Source organism: Accipiter gentilis, chromosome 2, assembly GCF_929443795.1.
Source record: "Accipiter gentilis chromosome 2, bAccGen1.1, whole genome shotgun sequence".
In the NCBI taxonomy this organism is placed as follows: domain Eukaryota; kingdom Metazoa; phylum Chordata; class Aves; order Accipitriformes; family Accipitridae; genus Astur; species Astur gentilis.
In genome coordinates, this window is record NC_064881.1 from 42758828 (window position 1) to 42779200 (window position 20373).

Genomic DNA, 20373 nt, shown 5'->3' on the forward strand with positions numbered 1-20373 from the left:
AAGTGAAACAGCAAGGTAATTATATTATTTTAACTTTTCAGAAGTAGTTCTACAGGTTGGACTTCATCAGGCGTGGGAGTGGAAGAAGGCACATAGCACAACGTACTTCTTGTCCTAGGCAGATGCTAGTTTTCTAGTGAAGTTCAAGAACCAGCAGGGATTCTTCCCCACCTCTCTAAATGAGCCTGTAAGCCTGAACAGTACAAGTTTTGCTACTTCAACCAGGCAAGAAGAGAGCAGGGAACTGCTTCACTGAAGAAAACTAACATGTAGGGGAGGAGGGAAGGGGTGAACAGCTTGCACAGCAACAGGGACAAACATTTGTGCTGGCAACACCCAACAAATCATGGAGCAAACAGAAGGACAAGAAAATGAAAGAAACCGATCTATTTTTAAGCAAGACCTCATTATCATCATGAACATTCATGGCTTCCCTGTAAGCAGCAAGTATGAAAACATGAGATGAATCATATCACCGAGTAAATCACCTGGCAGTAGGAATGCTAGTTTGCATGGACACATGCGGAGCAAACATATACGATGTACTGTCCTGACACCTCCATAAGCATGTGGAGGGGCATCCTTCTGGGAGGCAGACTGCATTATGGAGAGCAAAAAAAACCTGTTAGACAATGCAAATGTCACTGTGCTTCTGTTAATGACTTTTGTTAATGATTAGACAGAGCTCCATTGTCCTGGACACTCCACTCAAACATTAGTCTGCTGGAGCTTGTAATTTCACTTTTTGTATACCTCTTATGTCATTAGAAACAAACATAATTTCTGTCCAGCCAGGGTAGGAATAGACTTAGGGAGTTGGAGAAAACATCCCGTCAAAGCATGCATTTTTATGCCACAGCATTTGCACGAACTGCCTTGCTGATATAAAGAAATGCTGCAAGTGGTTCAAGGGACCTACGGACTGGGGTGCAATGAGGTTGAGGTAACTGCCTGGACTCTGGTCAGGTCCACACTCGCCACCCTAGAGGTCTGGTGACTTTGCATGAAGCCAGTTGACAGCACCAACCTGATCCTTCACCAACACATTATCTCTTCTTGGAAGCCACCTCTGAGGTGACCAACAAGAGGACAAGTGCTGAACGTGCATGTTGAGAGAGCTGTAAGGCACAAGGGACCAGGCAGCACAAGCACAGCAGCTGCTCTGCTGCCTCCACAGCGTGTTATGGGCATGGTCCACGAGGCCAGAAGCAGTACCCTACCTTACAGAAACCTAGCTTGGTCTAAACTGTTTTTTTAATTCTTCTCCCACACCACACACTGCCTCTCTTTTCTGTCTCATGGCAAATAAGTAAGATACTAAATAAAATGCAATGGAAACAGATCTTCAGCTACCTTTGCTATCCAACTGGTGACAGATTAAAAAAAACACATAAGCTGCAACTCTCTTGTTGTGGTTACTACAGAATTGTTGCTATGTGCCAACAAGCAATTTATCACATCAAAAGGCTGACTGAATTAGCCTGAAAGGGGATCTCCTACCACAGGAACATGTGCTACACTGTGGCAACCAACCAACCACCAACCAAAACCTCTGCCTCCATTTTCAAATCCACGTCCCATTATCAAAAGGATGCTTTTTTCATCTTTGCTTCTAATGTAATGAATTATTTGAAGGAAATTCTCAGAGCCATTTATGATTTATCCTCATTATTTCCTAAACTGGATGTTGAAGACATCACAAGTTTGGTTCTGTTGCTAAGATTGACAAACTCTTTGGAGCTACAAAACCACTATTAGTTACTGAAGTGTAGGTGCTTTGCGTGAATATGCCCACAGAGATACAAAGTCATCATGGAGTTGGGAACAACAATCCATCCATCCATCCCAAGTCTGCAGAAAAAACAGGACCCTACCAAAAGCAACACAGCTGTGTTAAGGAAGGGGAGTGGAAGTAGTACAACTAAGATTGAGTATATGAAAAATTAACTCTGTGCTGTTCCCCTTCCCCATACTCCCAAAGATTTCTGATTCAGATGATAGTGAGTAGATTTACATTCAGTCATGAAAAAAAAAGGCCAGCCACTCCTATCTTGACACACCTGCCCACTCCTTGGATGAAGTATTAAAGAAGCTTATTTGCTTCTTCCCCCCTCATCCTTTTATTTTTCTCCTTCACAGAAGTTAGTCTTACATTCAAATTTTCCGTTTCTGTTAGCATTCACAATCACCTGGCAGCCTTACTCTTTCCTACCAACACTTCAGTCTCTTAGCAAAGCACCTTAAGCTCAGAAAAATACTGGGTTGTAGGGCAAATACAAATTCTACTTACACATCACCCTGTGCGCTGTACCAAGGGGTAGCTGACTATGTAAGTTATTATAGCAATTATTTTCATCTATTGCCCTGGAAATTTCTCCATAGGTAGGAGCATCAAAGCAGCACAAATGCTGCCAATGACCCTAAACTAGATTTTGTCTTGACCTCAAGGAAAAAAAAAAAGGCATAAATACGTAAATAAAATTTCTTTATGCTCCAATGCATGTACTCACCCAAGAAAAGGCAATGCTAATGTTTTACCTGCAGAGCGGGCCTTTTAATCTCCTAAATATAAAGCCTAGTCATTAATAACTACTTTTCTTGTGTTTGGGCCTATAAGATGTTCATCCCCTTTTGACCACCCCACCCAAATGGGCTCACATCAGCAGCAGTTCTCAAGGTGGCACACTTGTTGAAAGACATGGACTGACATTTGCTACTTGTCTAGAGAAATACAGGAATATGGGAACAGAGAATAACATAGCACTGCCCGTTATATATATGTGTTTTGCAGTTTTAGCACTTGTAAGCAGCATTTCCAAATCTCACTTCTCAAAATGCAACAGATGTGTAATATGCATCCAGCTTCAAAATTATCTGCCAATGATTTTGAATAGGTCCTGTGTTTTGCATCATCTTCATGAAAGTATAATGGAAGACTGAATGGTTCATTTAAATAATTTTCTTCCTCATTATTTTATATTTGAAAGTCCACAAAGAAAAAGCCTGGACTGTATTATTTTACTTCAAAGACTCCATGGGAGGAATAAGTGCTTATTACAAACTCTTATCTTAACTGACAGGAAGCTCAAACAAAGGTTTCGTTATCTGAGTATAAGCATCTAAGTTAAAGAGGAGTCAGAAAGACAAAAGAATTGGACTATGAGAACCCCTTTTCTCTTGTGCCCAGCTTTGTCTTCACTCTGACATTAGCACAGATCATCATCACAGCTCCCCAGTCCATAGCCAGAAGCATAGGAATTTATTTCCAAAATGTTACACAGATTTTACTGCTATAGATTGTGGTGTCTTTCCCCACCCAAGGCTCCCTTTTTCATTTTTGGGTTGGTTTTTTTTTTTTTTTCCCATGAAAATAAATATGTAAAAAGCCACCTTTCAGTATTGTCCATAACATTTTGCTTTGGCACCAAGGATTTACCCCTGAGGTCACACTGTGCCTTATTTGCAGTGAGCGAGATACTGGTTCAGAAGGCCTAAGCACACTTACTTGGGAGATAACAAATGCTAATTCCAGCACTGCAACACTTCGTGCAGCTTGTCACCTTAGAAAACCACTTCAATACATACCATTTATATCCTGGCTAAGACGACAACGAAACACCCAGAGTAAGGACTACCTGAAGGTGTATTCACACAATACCTGGAGCAACATGGGTGCAGAGTCTGCCCAGGAACACAAATCTGCAGCAAAGGTACTATTTTAAGCTGCTTTATTAAACATGAAGAGCAGTCACTGAATACTGCAGCACAAGAGCTACCCGAGGCAGATGCTCACAGATATTAATCAGATTTAATTTTGTAAGTAAAAGCATTAAACCATATTTACATTTCTGCGTGCTGATAAAGTTTAATGGGCCTGAAAAAAGTACAGACACTTTAATGCAGCACTTCTTCCAGGCTGACATATCCTGCTCCTCAAAAAGGTAACATTAAAATGGCTATACTGGTTTTGGTACCCTGTCACTGCTACGTGCCACGCGGGCTTGGGCTGAGTTTTGCTTCCAGGTCTGCCCATTGTCCCTCTGTAGCTGGCTGACCATCCACAGCTCTTCCCTCCCTGACCTCAAACCCTCTCTGCCCCTCAGGCACCCTCAAGTGGAATTCCCTGCAACTCCTGTCAGTACCTCTGCATTGACTTAAAGTCCTCTCAGACATCTGTAAAATGAAAGAGGTGGAAAACGTAAAATGGCACCAACCAGCATGACAGATGTCAATTACCAAAGGCAGGGAAAACATACCTTTAGTAGTACTTGCCAAGTTGAAACGAGGCAACTTCAAACAGCGTTACAATCCATGGAATCCAACTGGCCAGAAAAAGCCATGAGATACATTGAAACATACCTTGAAGTGATTTAACTAATCTGCTAATATCAAACACACCTATGTATATGTAAAACCCTTCAAATGAATGAAAAACAAAAACCCCACAAGACTGGGTATCAGCTGCCTCATTAACAATCTCACTTTGAAGATCAATTTTAAGCTTCAGGGTAAATCAAATTTTAATTTACACCTGTGAATATGCAGGTAGGCAAGATTAGGGCAGGTTTTTTTCCACGGAAGCTGCTGATGGTGTATTAAGTAGATACAGAAGTGTGTATGTCTTCACATTAATCTCCCTTGTAACACAAGGAGCATGGTTACTCTTCTCACCTACTTTTTCAAGTTCCTGAATTCTAGCACTTATCTACAAAAGACATTCAAATGCAGCAGGGGCAGAATGATAGCATGCAAAAAGCAAAGCAATTTACACATGTCCTTTTACATACTGTTCAAACCCAAGTTACAGTATGTTTATATGTGATATATGTTTACAATTCGGATGCACAATTCTTGCTTTCATAAAAGAATGAATTTTTAATGCACAAAATATCATGTAAACAGCTATTAAATCAGAAAAATCTCTTTCATGCTTCAGTTAGAATTGATATGGATAAAACCATTCAAAATTTCAGATATTGAAAGACTTAAGTCATATGAGAAAAACCTGAACTAAAACTCACAAGCACACACCTCCCCAAAAGGAAACTTCACTAGCATTTAAAGGTATCCTCAAGTATCTATTTAATCTAATATTTTGTGAGTATTCTCTTTAATAACCATAATGAGAAATAATACCAGATTCCACTGCAGACTATCAAGTTCTGCCAGCATGTATGCCAAACAGATGTAGCTTGAATAATACAAACTGCTAGATATATCTTGTCAGAGTTCAAAAGTCAAAACATCTGAAGGAATTTTGTTTTTAAAAATCTCTGGTACCAGCAAAAAACAGCACACGCTGCTATATATTTAGCATTATTAGAGAATTACCAATGTAACTTGACTGAGTCCCCCATACAAATGATGTTTTTGAGATGATCAGACCCAAAGAAATAAAACCTTTTGGCAATAGATCCATCAGAACTACTTTCCCTGTTTTTCCTTGTTAGGCTCAAATCAAAAAGCATTGAACTGAGGGAACTGAACTGAGGGAAAAAGAGACTAAAGTTTGGGTTGATATGCATCTAAACAGAGAGACAGCAAAGGAGGAAGCAAAAGCTGAAATGAGCTGGTTGGGAAATTCATTTGTGTATTGAGTCACCATAAAACACTAGGTACTTCACATTCAGGGCTCTTCCTACTTCAAAAGCTACAACGTGAAGAAAATACAGCAAAATACAGGTTATCCAACTCATCCGACCATAGGTTTTACCATAGGCAGAGCTCCAGTTATGCCCTCTATTTAAGCTGCAAATGGGACTGTGAAGATAAACATTGTTACCGTTGCAAAATTAGAAGGACCTAAACGACATAGAAAGAAAGATGCACCAAAAGGGAAAAGCCAATGTTTGGGAACAGTGGAAATGGCACACGAGGTAGAGAAAGAACAAGGACTGGAGTTGATGGAAATAAGCTCTCATACTTGAACACTTGGTGTCTGCAAAGGTAATCATCTCTTGGCATGTGTGTGGACGTGTACATCCATGTAAAACACTTTTTCTTCTTTCAAAGCTAATGCTGATGCAAACAGATTACAGAATAGCCAGAGAGTGCTTCTGCTGACTGATAAAACGTTTTCATCAGCTAGATCAATGGGTCTTAAAACAACAGGCCCCTTTCTGTAAAACTATAAGCAATTACAAATAAAATGCAGCACCCAGCTTCACAACACTTCAGTCACCCTACAAGGAACTAACACTGTCCCTCCAGAACAGGCATCTGCTTCAGCATTTGCATATACGGTTCCCAGAAGAAGCATTTGGCTCATGCAATGATAAGCCAGCCTTATGATTTAAAATACACCAACCCTCCCTGCCTTTGTCATGGAAAGTACTATACAAGTCTTGTATATCCCAAAAGTTGAACATGAACTTTGCTGACTTTGGTTAATCTGTTAACTGAGAACCCTCTAAACAGTGTGAAGCATAGCCAGGTGTTTGATTAGACAATCAAATATGTTATCTTATAAACTGGATAAGTAACAGGCAAAATTTAACAAAGAATTGTTCCAAGTTAGATAACTCAAAGGCATAACCGGGAGCCCATTAAAATCCCCACGTCAGAGAAGAAAAACACTAAATTTGTTTGGTTTTGTTTTCTGAATATGGTTGTTGATACCAAGAGCAAAATACACCTTTATGAAACTGTGCCCTAGTAAGTAATAGGGAGTTTTGTCATCATCTTCAGTGTGGCCAGGATTTTATCCCTGTCCACAGCAAGCTAGAAGGATTTATATTTGTTAAAGGACCAATGTGCAACCTCAGAGATGCTCCAAGGCAATAGACTACTTATATGTAAATACTCAAATGGGCATAAGTGGAAGTTGGGTTGGGAGGCAGATCAGAATCACCAGCTAGCTTGGAATTTTGATTCTTTGCCCAGAACACCACTTCCTAAAAATAAAAACAAAATTCCCTTCTATCCTTTCAGTCAGGGAAGACAGAAAGACAGAGGAGCTATACAAATTTGGCAGGCCTGGATTTACAGAGCATCTTTTGTAAAGGATATGTTTGAAGAGGTAAGAGACAAGACACGACACTTGTTGCACATGGTCCAAATAACACAGCAGAAAGTGCAAAATACCCTTCAAAAACCCACACAAGCCATTTTTGTTTGAGAGTAGGAGAATTTCAGTTGTTGGGGTATCTGAATGCAAGTTCTATTAGCCTGCCAGCACAGCCAGAAGACAAGTCTCAAGGATTTTGGTAGGGTTTACTTTGTTTTCCCTTGGGGGAGGGAGAAGAAATAGAAGAGAGCATGCTCAAAGGAAAGACATGTTAGAAATCAAAGTTAAATACTGCCTTGGGTCTCATCCTTAGTTTATTCCACTTTCTGGAGTGTTTATTTTATGTGAGTAGATTACCCGTAACTTACAGAAGGTGTGCATATAATGACGAACTTCTTATCAGAATGTAAATATTAGTTTTAAAAAGGAAAAAAAAAATAACATTCCCTCTTGTCATTCTATGACTTGATACTTGCTCCATCAGCTGCTACTACTCCTGTTAGCCAGAAATGGAGGGAAACAGAAGTCTGGCTGAGCTTGCACAGTGCTAATGGGAATGCACACTCTTCACATCAGCAATATTATTTTCTTACTCTCGAAGTCAAATACGAAGGACACATTAGGAATTCAAGAAAACGTTACAAAGCCTCTAAGGTTAGAGGTGACCAAAAGCCACTCGCTCGGCAGTGATATATGCACTTTGGATTTGCTCTTCAGCAACAGAGCCCAGGGACACAGTGACCACGGGGAATGCCCTACCGCTGCAGGGACATCTGCACACGATGCCTTGGTCACTGGGCATCCAACATCAGAGAGAAGCAACCTTTTGTTTCCTTCCAACTCAGCAGCCTGGAAAGATTGCCAGCTGCACTCTTTTGGCCTCCATACTCACCAACAAGCTTAGACTGTTACCCAGAGAAGCTCACAGCCCAGGAAAATTAAGTCTGACATTAGTGGTCAAAATTAAAGAAAAGGAAGGACAAGCAAAGACTTTCCTCAAAGATACAAGTACAAGCTACTATCATTATCTGCAGACCCCAAGGGCCATAGCATCAGCTCTATCTTCAGCAACCCTACGCTTATTTGTACCAGCTGAATGTCAAGCCTTTTACATTTACTTAAGGTACAGAATCATCAGTGAATACAAATTTCAGTAAATCTTGCTTTCTAAAATATTATTCATCAACATATAATTCAAATGGTAATTAAGAAGTGTTCACATGATTGATGACACATTTAAATTACAGGTTTCCAGCATTTTTTTCAGTAAAGAAAAGATTACTTCCTTTTTCACGTGCTGCTTTTTCGAAGCGCAAGTCCATCTAACAGATGTCTCACAGATCTGCTTGTCAATGTAACAAGTTAGACTTTTTTTTATTACGACAAATGGTATAAACCACACAGCATTCTGTTAAACTCAATATTGACACATCTGCTTACCACGTGTATTAGTAGCCATGTCAGCCACTTTCTGAAAGGCGTCCAAAAAGGCAGCAGCTGCTACTACTGTAGTCCTGAAATGCATACAGATAACAAAACATTAGCAGTGTCTCATTGCTGCCTATTTAATTATTGCCAAAAACATTTAGGCTTATAAAGAATACCACTGTGAACTTTCAGAGGCCACAAAAAATATCCTCTTTTATATCTGAATTTAGCCTTTTCCCTCCTTCATTTCTTAATCCCTTCCTCGCTTTGTGTTAGCACTATGGACTTGGAGGCAGCCACGCTAATTCCGTGCTGTGAATTGCGCAGGACAGGTGCTATTTCAAAAGAGCACAGCCATCCCCCTTCTAGCTGATTTCCTCTGATGAACTAATATTAAGCAGTCAAACATGAAAAACAAATCTAACACACATTACACTGCACCCATTAGTGTAGAAATTACAGCCACTGCTATTTCCAGGGAACATGTGTATTTTAAGAATAAGCATGCAGGATCATCCTGTTATTTAGCATCCGGGCCAAACACTTCCCTGAATTTCTCATCTGAGGAGCATGAGCATCCCTTGAAACAGAAAATAACAACTTCTTGGAAATCAGACCGGTCTGGAGTTCTTGAGCAAATGGAAAAGAGGGAAAAAAAGAAAAATAATTTCCAAGTTAAAAAAAAACACCAAACCAACCCCCAAAATAAACAAAACAAATGAAAACCGTTTCTGAGCCAGTGCTCCTCCAATCCTGTCCCTTCCTGAGAGGTACACCAGCAATCTCGGAGACACCACAATCCAAAGTGTCAGCGCCACTGGCCCCATCTCCCTCCAGGTTTGGAAAGCACATACAGACCACATGTCTGTTCAAGTGGGCAGCAAACATGAGTTACAATTTTCCAGACAGGTTTGTTCTACATAAGCAGGCCCTAGAGCCCTAAACATCTCAGGTGGGTACCAGATTTCTGATGGTTTATAGTCTGGTTGACCCAATTTAAGTGAAAGTAGGCCAGGGCTCTACAGGTAAAGTGCAACTGTGCCCTCTCCACAGTTACCTCGCGGCTAGCCGTTCTGTTTCTGCACATCTTTTCTAACAGTAACTCTGATTTCCTCTCCTGACGGTAACAGTCAGCCTCTCCAAGCAAAATCCTGAAGCAAGACCATCAACTTCACTTTGTTTCAAGAGCTCCTTGCTACCCTCAAAAAAACCCCAGGAGACCTGCAGAAAAGCTGATCCTCGGCCAGAAAGACCACAGGACTGCTTAATTAGGTCAGATTTTATGCAAGTCTTGCTCCAAATATGCACAAGATACAGAGGACATAACTGGCAGCATAGTAAACAGCCTACTGACAGCACAAAAGATTTGAACACCAAAAAAAACAGGCTTGAGAGGACCAACCAAATGCATAAGGACTCTCCACATGCCCAGGAGATTAAAGGGAGGGCAAAAAGAACCCTGACAGCTAGCTAGCAATATTGAGCGCTGGAACCAGATAAACTTTTCTGGGATTTTCTGTAACAGTTTGTGTTCTTCATGTTCCAAACTTGCGGGTCATGCTGTTATTCGTGTACCATGTTGTTAATTATTAATTATATTGCTAATAACAAAGTTCCATTTCTCCAGTAACAAGATCCAGGAAGACCTGGCTCCAGCTCAGATGACATCTGCTCTCCTTTATCAGAGCACACAGAAATGAGAGGCAAGAGACTCACATTTGCTAGAAATGAACAGCAAATCCTCAAACACAGGCTTTCAAGCTGCCTGCTTGCATGTTCCTGTAGCTAGAAAAGCGCTACACTGATTGAATGCAATACCACAGGACCGGGAAATAAACAAAACTATCCCTCATGCCTTCCCAGAAGGCCTGTGTTTAGAAAGTACAAAGGGCTAGGAAAGTTCTCGATTTCTCTTCTTTCTCTACTTCCTCTGCTTCTTCCACGCTCACTCAATGTGACATGATTGCTGGAAAAGGAAAAACCACATGAAAGTGTGATATTTTAGGCATGGCGTGGCAGAATAGCATATTCCAGCTGTTCAGGGCAAATGAGCCTAAACCCTAGCTTCTTCAGGAACACCTCAAAACGCAATGCAGAAACACAAAGTAGACTGCCAATAACCATACCTGTTAACACTGCTGCTGCTGTGAAAACAACACTGATGCTCTGGAGAGCACAGGGCAGAGTTGTGAAGAAATGGAGCTTGGATTCGTATTAGCAGAAAGAGATTTTGCAAGTGAATGAATTCTAGAGATAACAAATTGGTCTGAGTGTGACACCTATTGCACTTAAGTAATCCGGAATGCCATTTGCAAAGCATACCCTAATAATGTAAGTTTTAATAATCACCAATAAATGATCCAGCACAGGAATTCCCTTTGGTTTTAAGGCAGAGGAAGTGCTGTTAAGACTACCAAAGTCTCTTTAATATTTTGAGCCCTCTCCTAATATAAACCTGCTGTATTCTACACTTATAAGAAGGACAACATAGGGCTAACTCCAAATGTGTGTTCACCAAACAGTAATAAACTGTCTTTCCAATTTTCCATCAGAAGCCATGAAACTTAGCTCATTTTATGTTTATGTACAGCTGATGGTAGATTACATATTTACCTAAATAAATTAAAACAGCAGTAGTAGTATGTGAAAAATAACACGCATGGGTGTTGACTATGAAATATGCACAATTTTACTAGGACATGCTTAGCAAATTATCCTGGCAGAAGCTGCATTTAATCTTAATGTTTGCACATACAGGGAACTGTAAGGGATCTTGACTGTGTAGCACAAAACTTACCGAAGCTGAGACTGCAGTTTCCCAGCTTTATTTATAAAATCTTCCCACACTGGGTAACTTCCCTGCAAGAAAAACAAAACACAATAATGAATACTTAATTTGAGCATTCTATAATGAATACTTAATTTCAACATTCTGGTTTTGATACTCCAGATCAAATGGAACTAGAAGTAAAGCAAGAACTAAGACTTCACTAAATCCTAATCCATTAACACCAAAATAAATTTTCGCAGCAAGTTCTTTCTCACATCCTTAGACACCAGTCCCAAGCAGATGGGATGTCAGCTGGTTCTGAATCCAGATAAAACAGTAGGTCCTCTGAGGAGGCTTTACAGATTTTCCAAATAGAAAACTAGGCAAGAAGAGGGATTTAACTGAAGCAGAGAAAAGAAATGCCTTTTTTTGGATGGATACAGCAAAACCAAACCTCTTACAAGTGGGGTGCTAGGATATTGCAATGACATATACAGAGAAGCTCCCAAAACCAAAGGCAAGATCCAAGTTGTTCTTCTCTACAAATGGATTCCCTGTGTCATTACCAGGTTCCCATCTCTTTTTAAAGAAATAAATAAAATAAAATTATTTTAAAAGCCTTTACAATAAAACTTTGAGTTGACCAATAGACCACCTGAAACACTGTCTCAAGGTAACTCAGCAATTAGGCACAGAAAAAACACAGCAGCCACAATACAATAAAATTCCCCAACAACTGCCCTATAACTGCAAGGCCTGCTTCCAAAACAGTCCCAAATGACCTTGGAGCTGATTTCTGAATTAAAGCTGATAAAGCAGTGTGGCATTGAGTGTACACAGCAAAGTTTTTAAGAAGGTTTAATTCTTCTTGACTTCAAGTTTCCTGTAAACTTTTTCCCCATTTTTTAAAATTGTGTTAAAAGCCCAGGCTTTCAGTTAGAATATGGACAACAAGTATTCTTGCAAGTTCTGTTCTTTATTTTCCAAAGTTAAAAAAAAACCTGTACTGATATTCATGGTTAAAAAAAAACCCACACCATTTTTAGACCAAAAAAAGGTTAACTTACTCTCTGCAGAACAAGTGCACATTTTCTGTTAACAGCAAAAACCGTGGTAGAAAGAAACCTCAAAATCTCCCTCTGATTGGAGTCTAGAGAGTAAAATAAAATATCCCTGCTTCCTTTAATAAAGGTATAAGACTTGCTGTTACCAGAGCAACGACACAATAAAACCCAGATAAGGCAGATCCTCGAGGCTAACATTACCCCAGCTCTGACTGGAAGAGGTTGCAAGCAAGTGCAGTTGCTTGTAGCAAACTCGATCCACCCAGATAAACTGGTCTGCTTTTTGTAAGTAAACAAAATCCATCGCCCACACTGCCATGAGAGGCCACGTCTTGTTCAGGGCAAAGGCAGCCCCTTCCCCAAAAGCTTGACAGCCAAATTCCAGCTCCTTAGTACATCCCAACAAGGCAGCTCCCAGACATCCACTGGGAAGCCTATTGGTACTCTACATATTTTTTAGCAAGGCTTGCGGGGGTTTTGCTAAAGAAAAAAAAAAACACCAAAAAAAACACCAAAAAAAACCCGAAAACCACAATGTAAAACAGGTGTTCATAAAACCTCATTATACCTACACACAACAGAGCCAGTGGGAAATGCAGAATGGGAAAGAGAAAACAGCAGTTATCTGGGTGGCGAAACCTAGAATATAAAGTGCTTTGTGCTAAGCAAAAACTGTCAGACATTTTAAAAATGAAAGAAACCTGCCAATTATATGAAAGAGGAAAAAAAATACGCTATTTCCTTAAATCTATTAGTCTTCCTGAAATCCCCTACTCCGAGCCCTGTCTCTCAATGTGTGTCTGCATGCCATATATGCATTATGCATGTGTATGCCAGAAGCCCTGAAAGCCCTGACAATTAACAGCAGGGCCTAAGGCTTTACTGGATTCTCTAGCAAAACGCAAGCCGGCAAGCAGAGGATACCAAAGCAGCCTGATTATGTTTCCATCTCGGTGCTGTATTATCCAGTTAAACATGCCTGATGGCATGCAGGAGATTGACACCAGCCTTGCGTTTAGCTGCTTCACAGGGAAGCTTAAGACACTCCTATCAAAACACAGCTCAGGAAGAAAACACCTTTCTTTTTTTTTTGTGGCCAGCCTGGCCACAAAGCAAGGAAAATTGGAATAGTCACCACCAAGCATTCCCACAACTATTTCTTCTTTGTCTTTAAAAATGTTTTTCTCTTCAAGCCAAGCCTACTAAAATAAGCTGTGACAGCTCACTTAAATAGTTTGCTGTACTTGTTTGGTTGAAATCAATGCAATCACTTCACCTGGACACTCCTACGATGGCCAAGAGCACAGGACGTCATTTTGACCAGGAGAAAAATGCAGCATTTTTTAAAAAAAGTCACTGAATTAATAACTTGGGTAGTGGGTTTTGTTGTGGGGGTTTTCTGAGGGGGAAGTGTTCAACAGTTAAAGAAAACCTTTCAGTAGTTTTGCACCAGTGACATGAGCTCCTGCATTATCTGCTCAGCTTGCTGTATCTTGATCTGTTCTCTGCAACTCTGAATTCTCTCTAATAAACTCAGCTGAAAATTAAGAAGTTCATTTTAGCTGTGTTCCAGTAGAATTTGCTTTCACTTTTCCCTGCTGAAGCCACGTCCACAAGCTCATCTCTCTCGGTAACACACAAGTCAAGTCTTGCACATAAATTCTGCCATCCCTTTGACCTTTTCCGAAAAACACTTCTACTACTACATCCCTTCTGAAACGTAAACCCCCTTGATTCCTACCTACAGCAGAAGTGCGCAATGCCTGCCACTTCACAGGACCTAATAACTGGGGTTTTATCCCATCTCCAGCACCTAGGAAGCAAGGAAGTCATTTAGTGATGCTTGTGGGTACAAGCCAAGGAGACGACACGGGAATCAAACTAGTGCTGTAAATGCTGCAAGGCTCCAGTACCCTGGGGAGCAGCTCCTTCTCCAAGACCTCTTCGTGTACCACCTTCACCATGGCAGCCCCGCTGTCACTCCGTGTCTCACCTCCATGTTTTCAGTAATAGTTCTTTCTTTTGTCAAAGCAGCTGTCAAGAGAAATGTTAACGGTGGTGGAAACCACACACTGCAAGAGCCATAAAAGTGCATTCTCGATTCGACACATACCGCTTTCTCAATTTAAACACAAAAGAAACAGCAGGTGGAATTTGACTTCTTTGTCTAAGTGCTTTTGAACGTAAATCCACTTTCGAAGAGTAACAACACAGTATTTTTAAATGCTGTCTCTCCCAGGGCTTCCTCTGCTCCTTCTGCAATTTCCGATTTCAACCAGCTGATACAGAAAATCAATTTTCCCCCCTTTAAATGTCAGGGTTACTCAGGCCCTGGCATTATCTGTGAGAGCAGCAGGCCTCCTCCACCTCCAGCCCCGCTCAGAGAAGAGCTGCTACAGGAATCTGGGTCACAAATCCTCTTTTTAGCTCCTCACAGGTTAAAATAGAAATCGGTTACGGTGCAGGTTTGTTTAAATGGTTTTCTTGAAAATCATTAATGGTTTAATCCGGGAACTATTTCCCCAAAAATAACTTCGTGCCCAATTATTTCTTCACCATCAGATGAAGAAATTTGACGTCTTCAGCGAAATTGGAGTTTCACCATTACTCCACAGCGCTCCATGGTGCCAAGTCCCCTCAAGCTGCTCAGTGGGGCCCGGCCCTCAGCTGCTCACCCGCCCATCAAGGCATGTCACCGGTAAGCCATAACATGCCATTATCCTACCCTATTGCTTAATTAGTCAGTTTATAGGCGATTAGTCACCTGATCGCAGGGCCTAGCTCCAGCTAATCTATGCTGAACACAGGCAGGGAACCACCTTTCAGCCTCAGGGCTGAAAAACAAAATGGTGCCTCGTGCCCATCACCCATGTAGCCAGCCTGCAATTAGGGACATGAAACAACCTTCCCTCCAGGACAGGCACCACAACAAGTGTTTGAAAAGCACCAGGCTCAGCTGTAAGTGCCAGACACCAACACCCAGACCCGCCAGCGTCTGGCCAGACGGCATCCTCCATAGCTGCAGCTCCTGGGGCGGGAAGGAGAGGGGGAGCATCTTCGTTCAGTGAAAGCCCATCCAGACCCATGGATGTGGGCAGATGTTATAATTTTTGTCTGACTTCCTCACCATTCAAATCTACTTTAACTGGCAATAAATTTCATCTCCCCCAGTTGAGTCTGGTTTGCTCATGGCAGTAACTGGTAACCAATTTCCTTGGCTTTGTCTCAACCCATTATTTGTCTCAACCCCAGCTTTTTCATCTTATCTTCTCCCCTGTCCTGTTGAGAAGGAGTGAGAGAGCGGCTGTGTGGGCACCTGGCCAAGGTCAGCCCACCACACCAGGGAAGAGCAGGCAATGATCACTAACAGGCAGCTTTGGAAGGAGCATTTAAACCCCGGATGGAATGAAGAACTTTTTGTGTGTGTGCGTGAACCAGCGCAGCCACCCTACAAACACAGCTCTACAAGAGATTTATTGAATTTTGTTCTTCCCTTCTTTTCACGCCAGCAATCCTGCAGTAGGAGCGAGAAGAGACCCAGACAAGAAACTCAGTGGTTTCTCAATAAAGGAAGGGTAGACTTGCAGCAAAGGATCATATTTACTGAAATTGTTATTGATTACATCTAATGGCAAGAATAGGCACCCAGATTGCTGTATTTAAGATTACAACTTGAATATCAGCAGTCTTGACAGTTTAAAACTGTTCTGTCACTCCTTCTGCTAAGAAGTTATGATTCTTCTTTTTCCATTAAGAGAAAAGACACTTACTTCCTTTAATAATTTATTTCCATGCACCCCAACTCCCACAGACAAGACGCATCACATCTTCTAAAAACCCTTGACAGCGTTCTTCTAAGTTCTTTCATTTATCAGAACGGCTTTTTTAGCCCTATTATCAGCTTTTGCTGGGACACTGAGTACAAAGGCAGCAGAAACAGTTTGGTACCTTGACCATAGCAACAACCCATCTAAACTTTTGGGGCAGGGGAAAAGAGACAGTTGCTCTACAGTAAAGCAAATTCAGTATCTTATTTTGGCAGTCCCACCTAAAGAGGCAGGAGAGAAAGGGACCAGGCAGGCAGTGCCTTGGTTTTATCTCACCGGTTACCAAAGGAAGAGCTTTATGCCTTCCAGAACAGTACTGAACAATGACTATCTGCAGACTTCAATAAAATGGAAAAACACACTACACAGGCTACAGGAGTTAGGACTTCTCCACCTCGGTGTAGTTGTTCAGCTATGACCAGCTAAAAAGCTGAGTCCCAAACACACATCCTAGTAACACATCCAAATGCTATACATCTATCTCTGGAACAAAAATTGTAACTTTGCTCCTGCATGTGTCCGCCTACCCCTCCAAAGTAAATTATGCCAAAAACAAAAGATTTTTTTATATAGTTTTATTAGATCTCAGAATCACAAGGATTATTATGAATGTCTCATTTCTGCAGCATTCACTACATTACCTCCAAGTAGCAAAGAGACTTCATTGTGCCAGACACCACACAAAGTCACAGATGTTACACACAAAGAATGGCCTGGATAAGCAAGTAAGGTTTGCACATAGAGACTATCACTTTTCCAGGGGGCCTTCAACAGGCAAAAACAGGAAAAAGTGGAGGGGAAGGGGACGGGAAAACAATGACAGCCTGAAAAAAAAAGGGTTCCGGCCACAGATGTCTCAACACATGGGAAGATGCAATGGTTGACAATCAGTTTCGCTTCCCAGCTAACATCTGGCACTGGAATTTTTTCCTCTTTTCTAAAAGAATCAGTAGTCAACTGGGGAAAAGGGCACTTGGCCAGCCACAACTGCAAGAGTTACAAAGCGCTACCAAACACTAATGCATTCCTCTGGGCAATCCACAGATTTAGCCAAGTCCATGACTCATGAATAGGATTGCCCAGTCCTTTAATAAGCCACAAAAGCTCCTGCAATACAAAGATGAACAGAGAATGAACATCATCTTACACAAAGTTCACAATTGCTCTACTCCATCCAAAAAATTCTGCTTGGTGGCTTTGCCTCTTTCTAGGTTGAAAAATAAACAATTGAAGAGCCTGTCTTATGGAGGCTTCTAAGCTGCATCTACTTCCCAATCATTCACCAGAATAGTCTCAATATTTCAACAGACTGAAACATAAATTTTCCTGCAGGGGAGACTTTACTCTTTATGAAGACACAGAGGTACACACAACACTTATACCATGACTTCTTTGGTTTCGTTTATCTCATTTCAAACATACAGAATCGTACAATGGTTTGAGTTGGAAGGCACCTTTAAAGATCATCTAGTCCAACCCCCCTGCCATGGGCTGAGACATCTTTCACTAGGTTGTGAACCTAAATCTATCCTCTATATCTACCCCCTATTTCTTAAATTCAAAACCAGAACTGAATAGAGAAAGTCCCAATAATGATTTCAAGAGGCTCCCATAGACTGGTGTTGTCAATCAGCCGTTTTCTAGCGGTGCAGGACAAGAAACAATCAGTTTTACTTCCAGCAGAGAAGTTTCAGGTTGGACAATCCATCCAACTATAAGACCAGTCAACAGGCAACTCTGAAAGTTCAGGGAGCTTCTTTTCACTGGAAATCTTTAAGGAAGAGTAACACGTTTATATTGAGGTCTTCAAGGAAAGCGTAATACTCCTACAAGGCAAGGAAAGGGACTGACTGGACTGTCTGACTGCAAAGTCCTTTCTGTCTTTCTAAGCTAAAGGTATTTCCATGCACAGGGGAAGTTCAAACTTAGCTCCAGCAGCAAAAGGGACCCTCAACCCATGCAGAACACTTGCTGGGCCAGGATGAAAAGTCATCAACAGCAAAAGACATGAACTTCACAGGATTTCACAGCAAGAGCTGAATGCACACATCACTAAATGGAGGAGGAGACAGGTACAAACTCAGGGTTTGAGAGATCATAGTGCATGCAAGTGAAAGTAAAAGCATGTCAAAGATCAGATTAAGACATCATTTAACCTGTAACTACCCTTCAGGAAAGACAGCAGGGGTAATTAAAATCAAAGTCTTGTATCCATGCATCTATTTCCATTATTTCTGCTACTTGTTTAGGGAATGGCAGGGTTAGAAACAAGCTTCCATCAGCACGCACAGTATAAATAGGCATGCCAAGCTTTGCTTTCACAAGGCGATACGTTATCACGACATTGCAAATTATGCAACAAAACATTACTGAAGACATCTCATAAGCTATTAAAAAAAACCTGTCAACTAGATATTTCTTCTATGCATCACAGAACCATTTGTTTAGCATTTTCAAAATTGTTTGGTTTTCAGTCTAAACAAAGCATGAAGACATTGAGAAAAACAGATAATGGCATGGTATCTTGAGAAAGTCAAGACTAAAATCCAATCGGGAAAGTCCAGAAAAGGGCAATTGCCCTAATGGGGAAAAACCCCACATAGATACCAGTTATTTCTACATCCCCAAACCACCTGAAGAACTCTAAAGAATGCCCAGTTCCCTGAGCACTGAAATGCAGCACTTCTTAGCAAGAACACAGGTATTGATCAGACCTCGTTTACCATTTAAACGAGGAGGGTACCCAAGTCTGGCACCATTCTGTTGTTAGAGCTCTAGAGTCTTTAAATTGTATTATAATAAAGCCTGCATTACGCTAGCCCAAATTTAAACATCCCCAGTGGACGATACCAGTTGCTCCATGGTGGTGACTTCAATTTGTAGTACAGCAAGGACCTGTGAAAACTCATCCCCCTTGGTTGCTGCATTGTATCCTGGCTTACAACCCAATTCATGGGCCTCCTTGCTATGTCAATAGGGACCACATCAAATCTGTACCATCCACAGCCTAGTTTCATAGTTTGTAAGACGAAGAAACTCGGCTCCAAAGCAGTCACTTCATGGTTTAAATCCAAGATTGGGTAATTAGCAAACAAAAGTTATACTCATACTGTGAGAAAATACATCATGCATAAACATACAGTCTCTCCCTCTCTAAACACAGGAAGTTATTTATAAGGGGCAGGGGGGGAACAAACAACTAGCCACAGCTTCTAGAGACCTTTTATCCCATGCTACGTTAAAAAAGCCAGACATTAAGTAGTCTTCTAGAGGAAGCATTTAGTTCCACATTCTTCCCTGCAGGTCTAAACAAGTTTGTAAGCCTGAATAGCAGATTTCTCCTCAGAGACTCATCAATACTGCCTTTCATCCACTCAATCATTAAGTGGCCACTGTGCATACTTGACAGCTATTTCCTAAACCCACAATATTTCAGCTGGGTCAAAACGAAGATAATTAAAATATCAGGAGGCAGTTATTCAAGTTAATGCCTACACAGGACAGCCTCAAGACAACAGCCCTGTGTTGGTAATGCCACCAACACCACTGGGGTCTCATCCCTTCTTCCCAAGCAAGGAGAAACCCTAACTTCTAAGCGTTCACTCAACACAATCTCCATCACACAAGCAGTCAAAATAACCTCCAGAACCCAAGAAGTGGAAGTATCTATTATCAAAGTACTGACAAGCATCTGAGTTGACCACAGAAGTACCTCACTGGGGAAACGGCAGCAGCCAGGTAGCAAAGCTTTTAGTGCTTTATGAACTTTGGCTTTTGCCAGACAGTAAAGTGTAGCTACACTTGTCACAGGCTACTTTCTCTCCATTTCACTCATGAGAAGAGAAATAATCACTTTCAAGCTCCAACTTAGACACTCGGTTTGATCATAGACAATAAGCATCCATGAGGTTTGCTCATGGACAATTTTAGGAGGCATCTCATCACAAATAAAGCTTTAGTAACAAAAAATCCCAAATTAAGCCACTAGTCAAAGGGCTTCAGAGACACTATAAAGCATACATGTGACTTATGTGGCAAAAAAAAAATATCTCATGGTTGGGTGAGAAGTATGGTGGCAGTTTATGTGGAAGAAAAACGTGAACAAATCTGAACCTTTTTGTACCATGAATCAAATGTCTCTAGTTACACACTCATCGCTAGCATTGTGCACACCAACACAAGTTCATTCCTGCAAGTGTTCTTTTTAAAAATATCCAAGGCAATTGGTTAAGTGATGTTTATACTCCAGCTAGCATCCTAGAATTAAAATGAACTGCA

At 41.1% G+C, this 20373-nt stretch overlaps 1 protein-coding gene across 12 annotated transcripts in view; it reads right to left on the minus strand.

Moving 5' to 3' along the window:
* Window positions 1-20373, minus strand: part of MTSS1 (MTSS I-BAR domain containing 1) — a 127773-nt gene that overhangs the window by 99654 nt on the left and 7746 nt on the right. For all 12 annotated transcript variants that reach the window (XM_049818356.1, XM_049818336.1, XM_049818329.1 and 9 more), the window contains exons 2-3: window positions 11232-11293; window positions 8447-8520 (exon numbers count right to left, since the gene is read on the minus strand). In XM_049818356.1, coding sequence (XP_049674313.1) covers window positions 8447-8520; window positions 11232-11293 — 136 coding nt within the window. The remainder of the gene's footprint in view (window positions 1-8446; window positions 8521-11231; window positions 11294-20373) is intronic.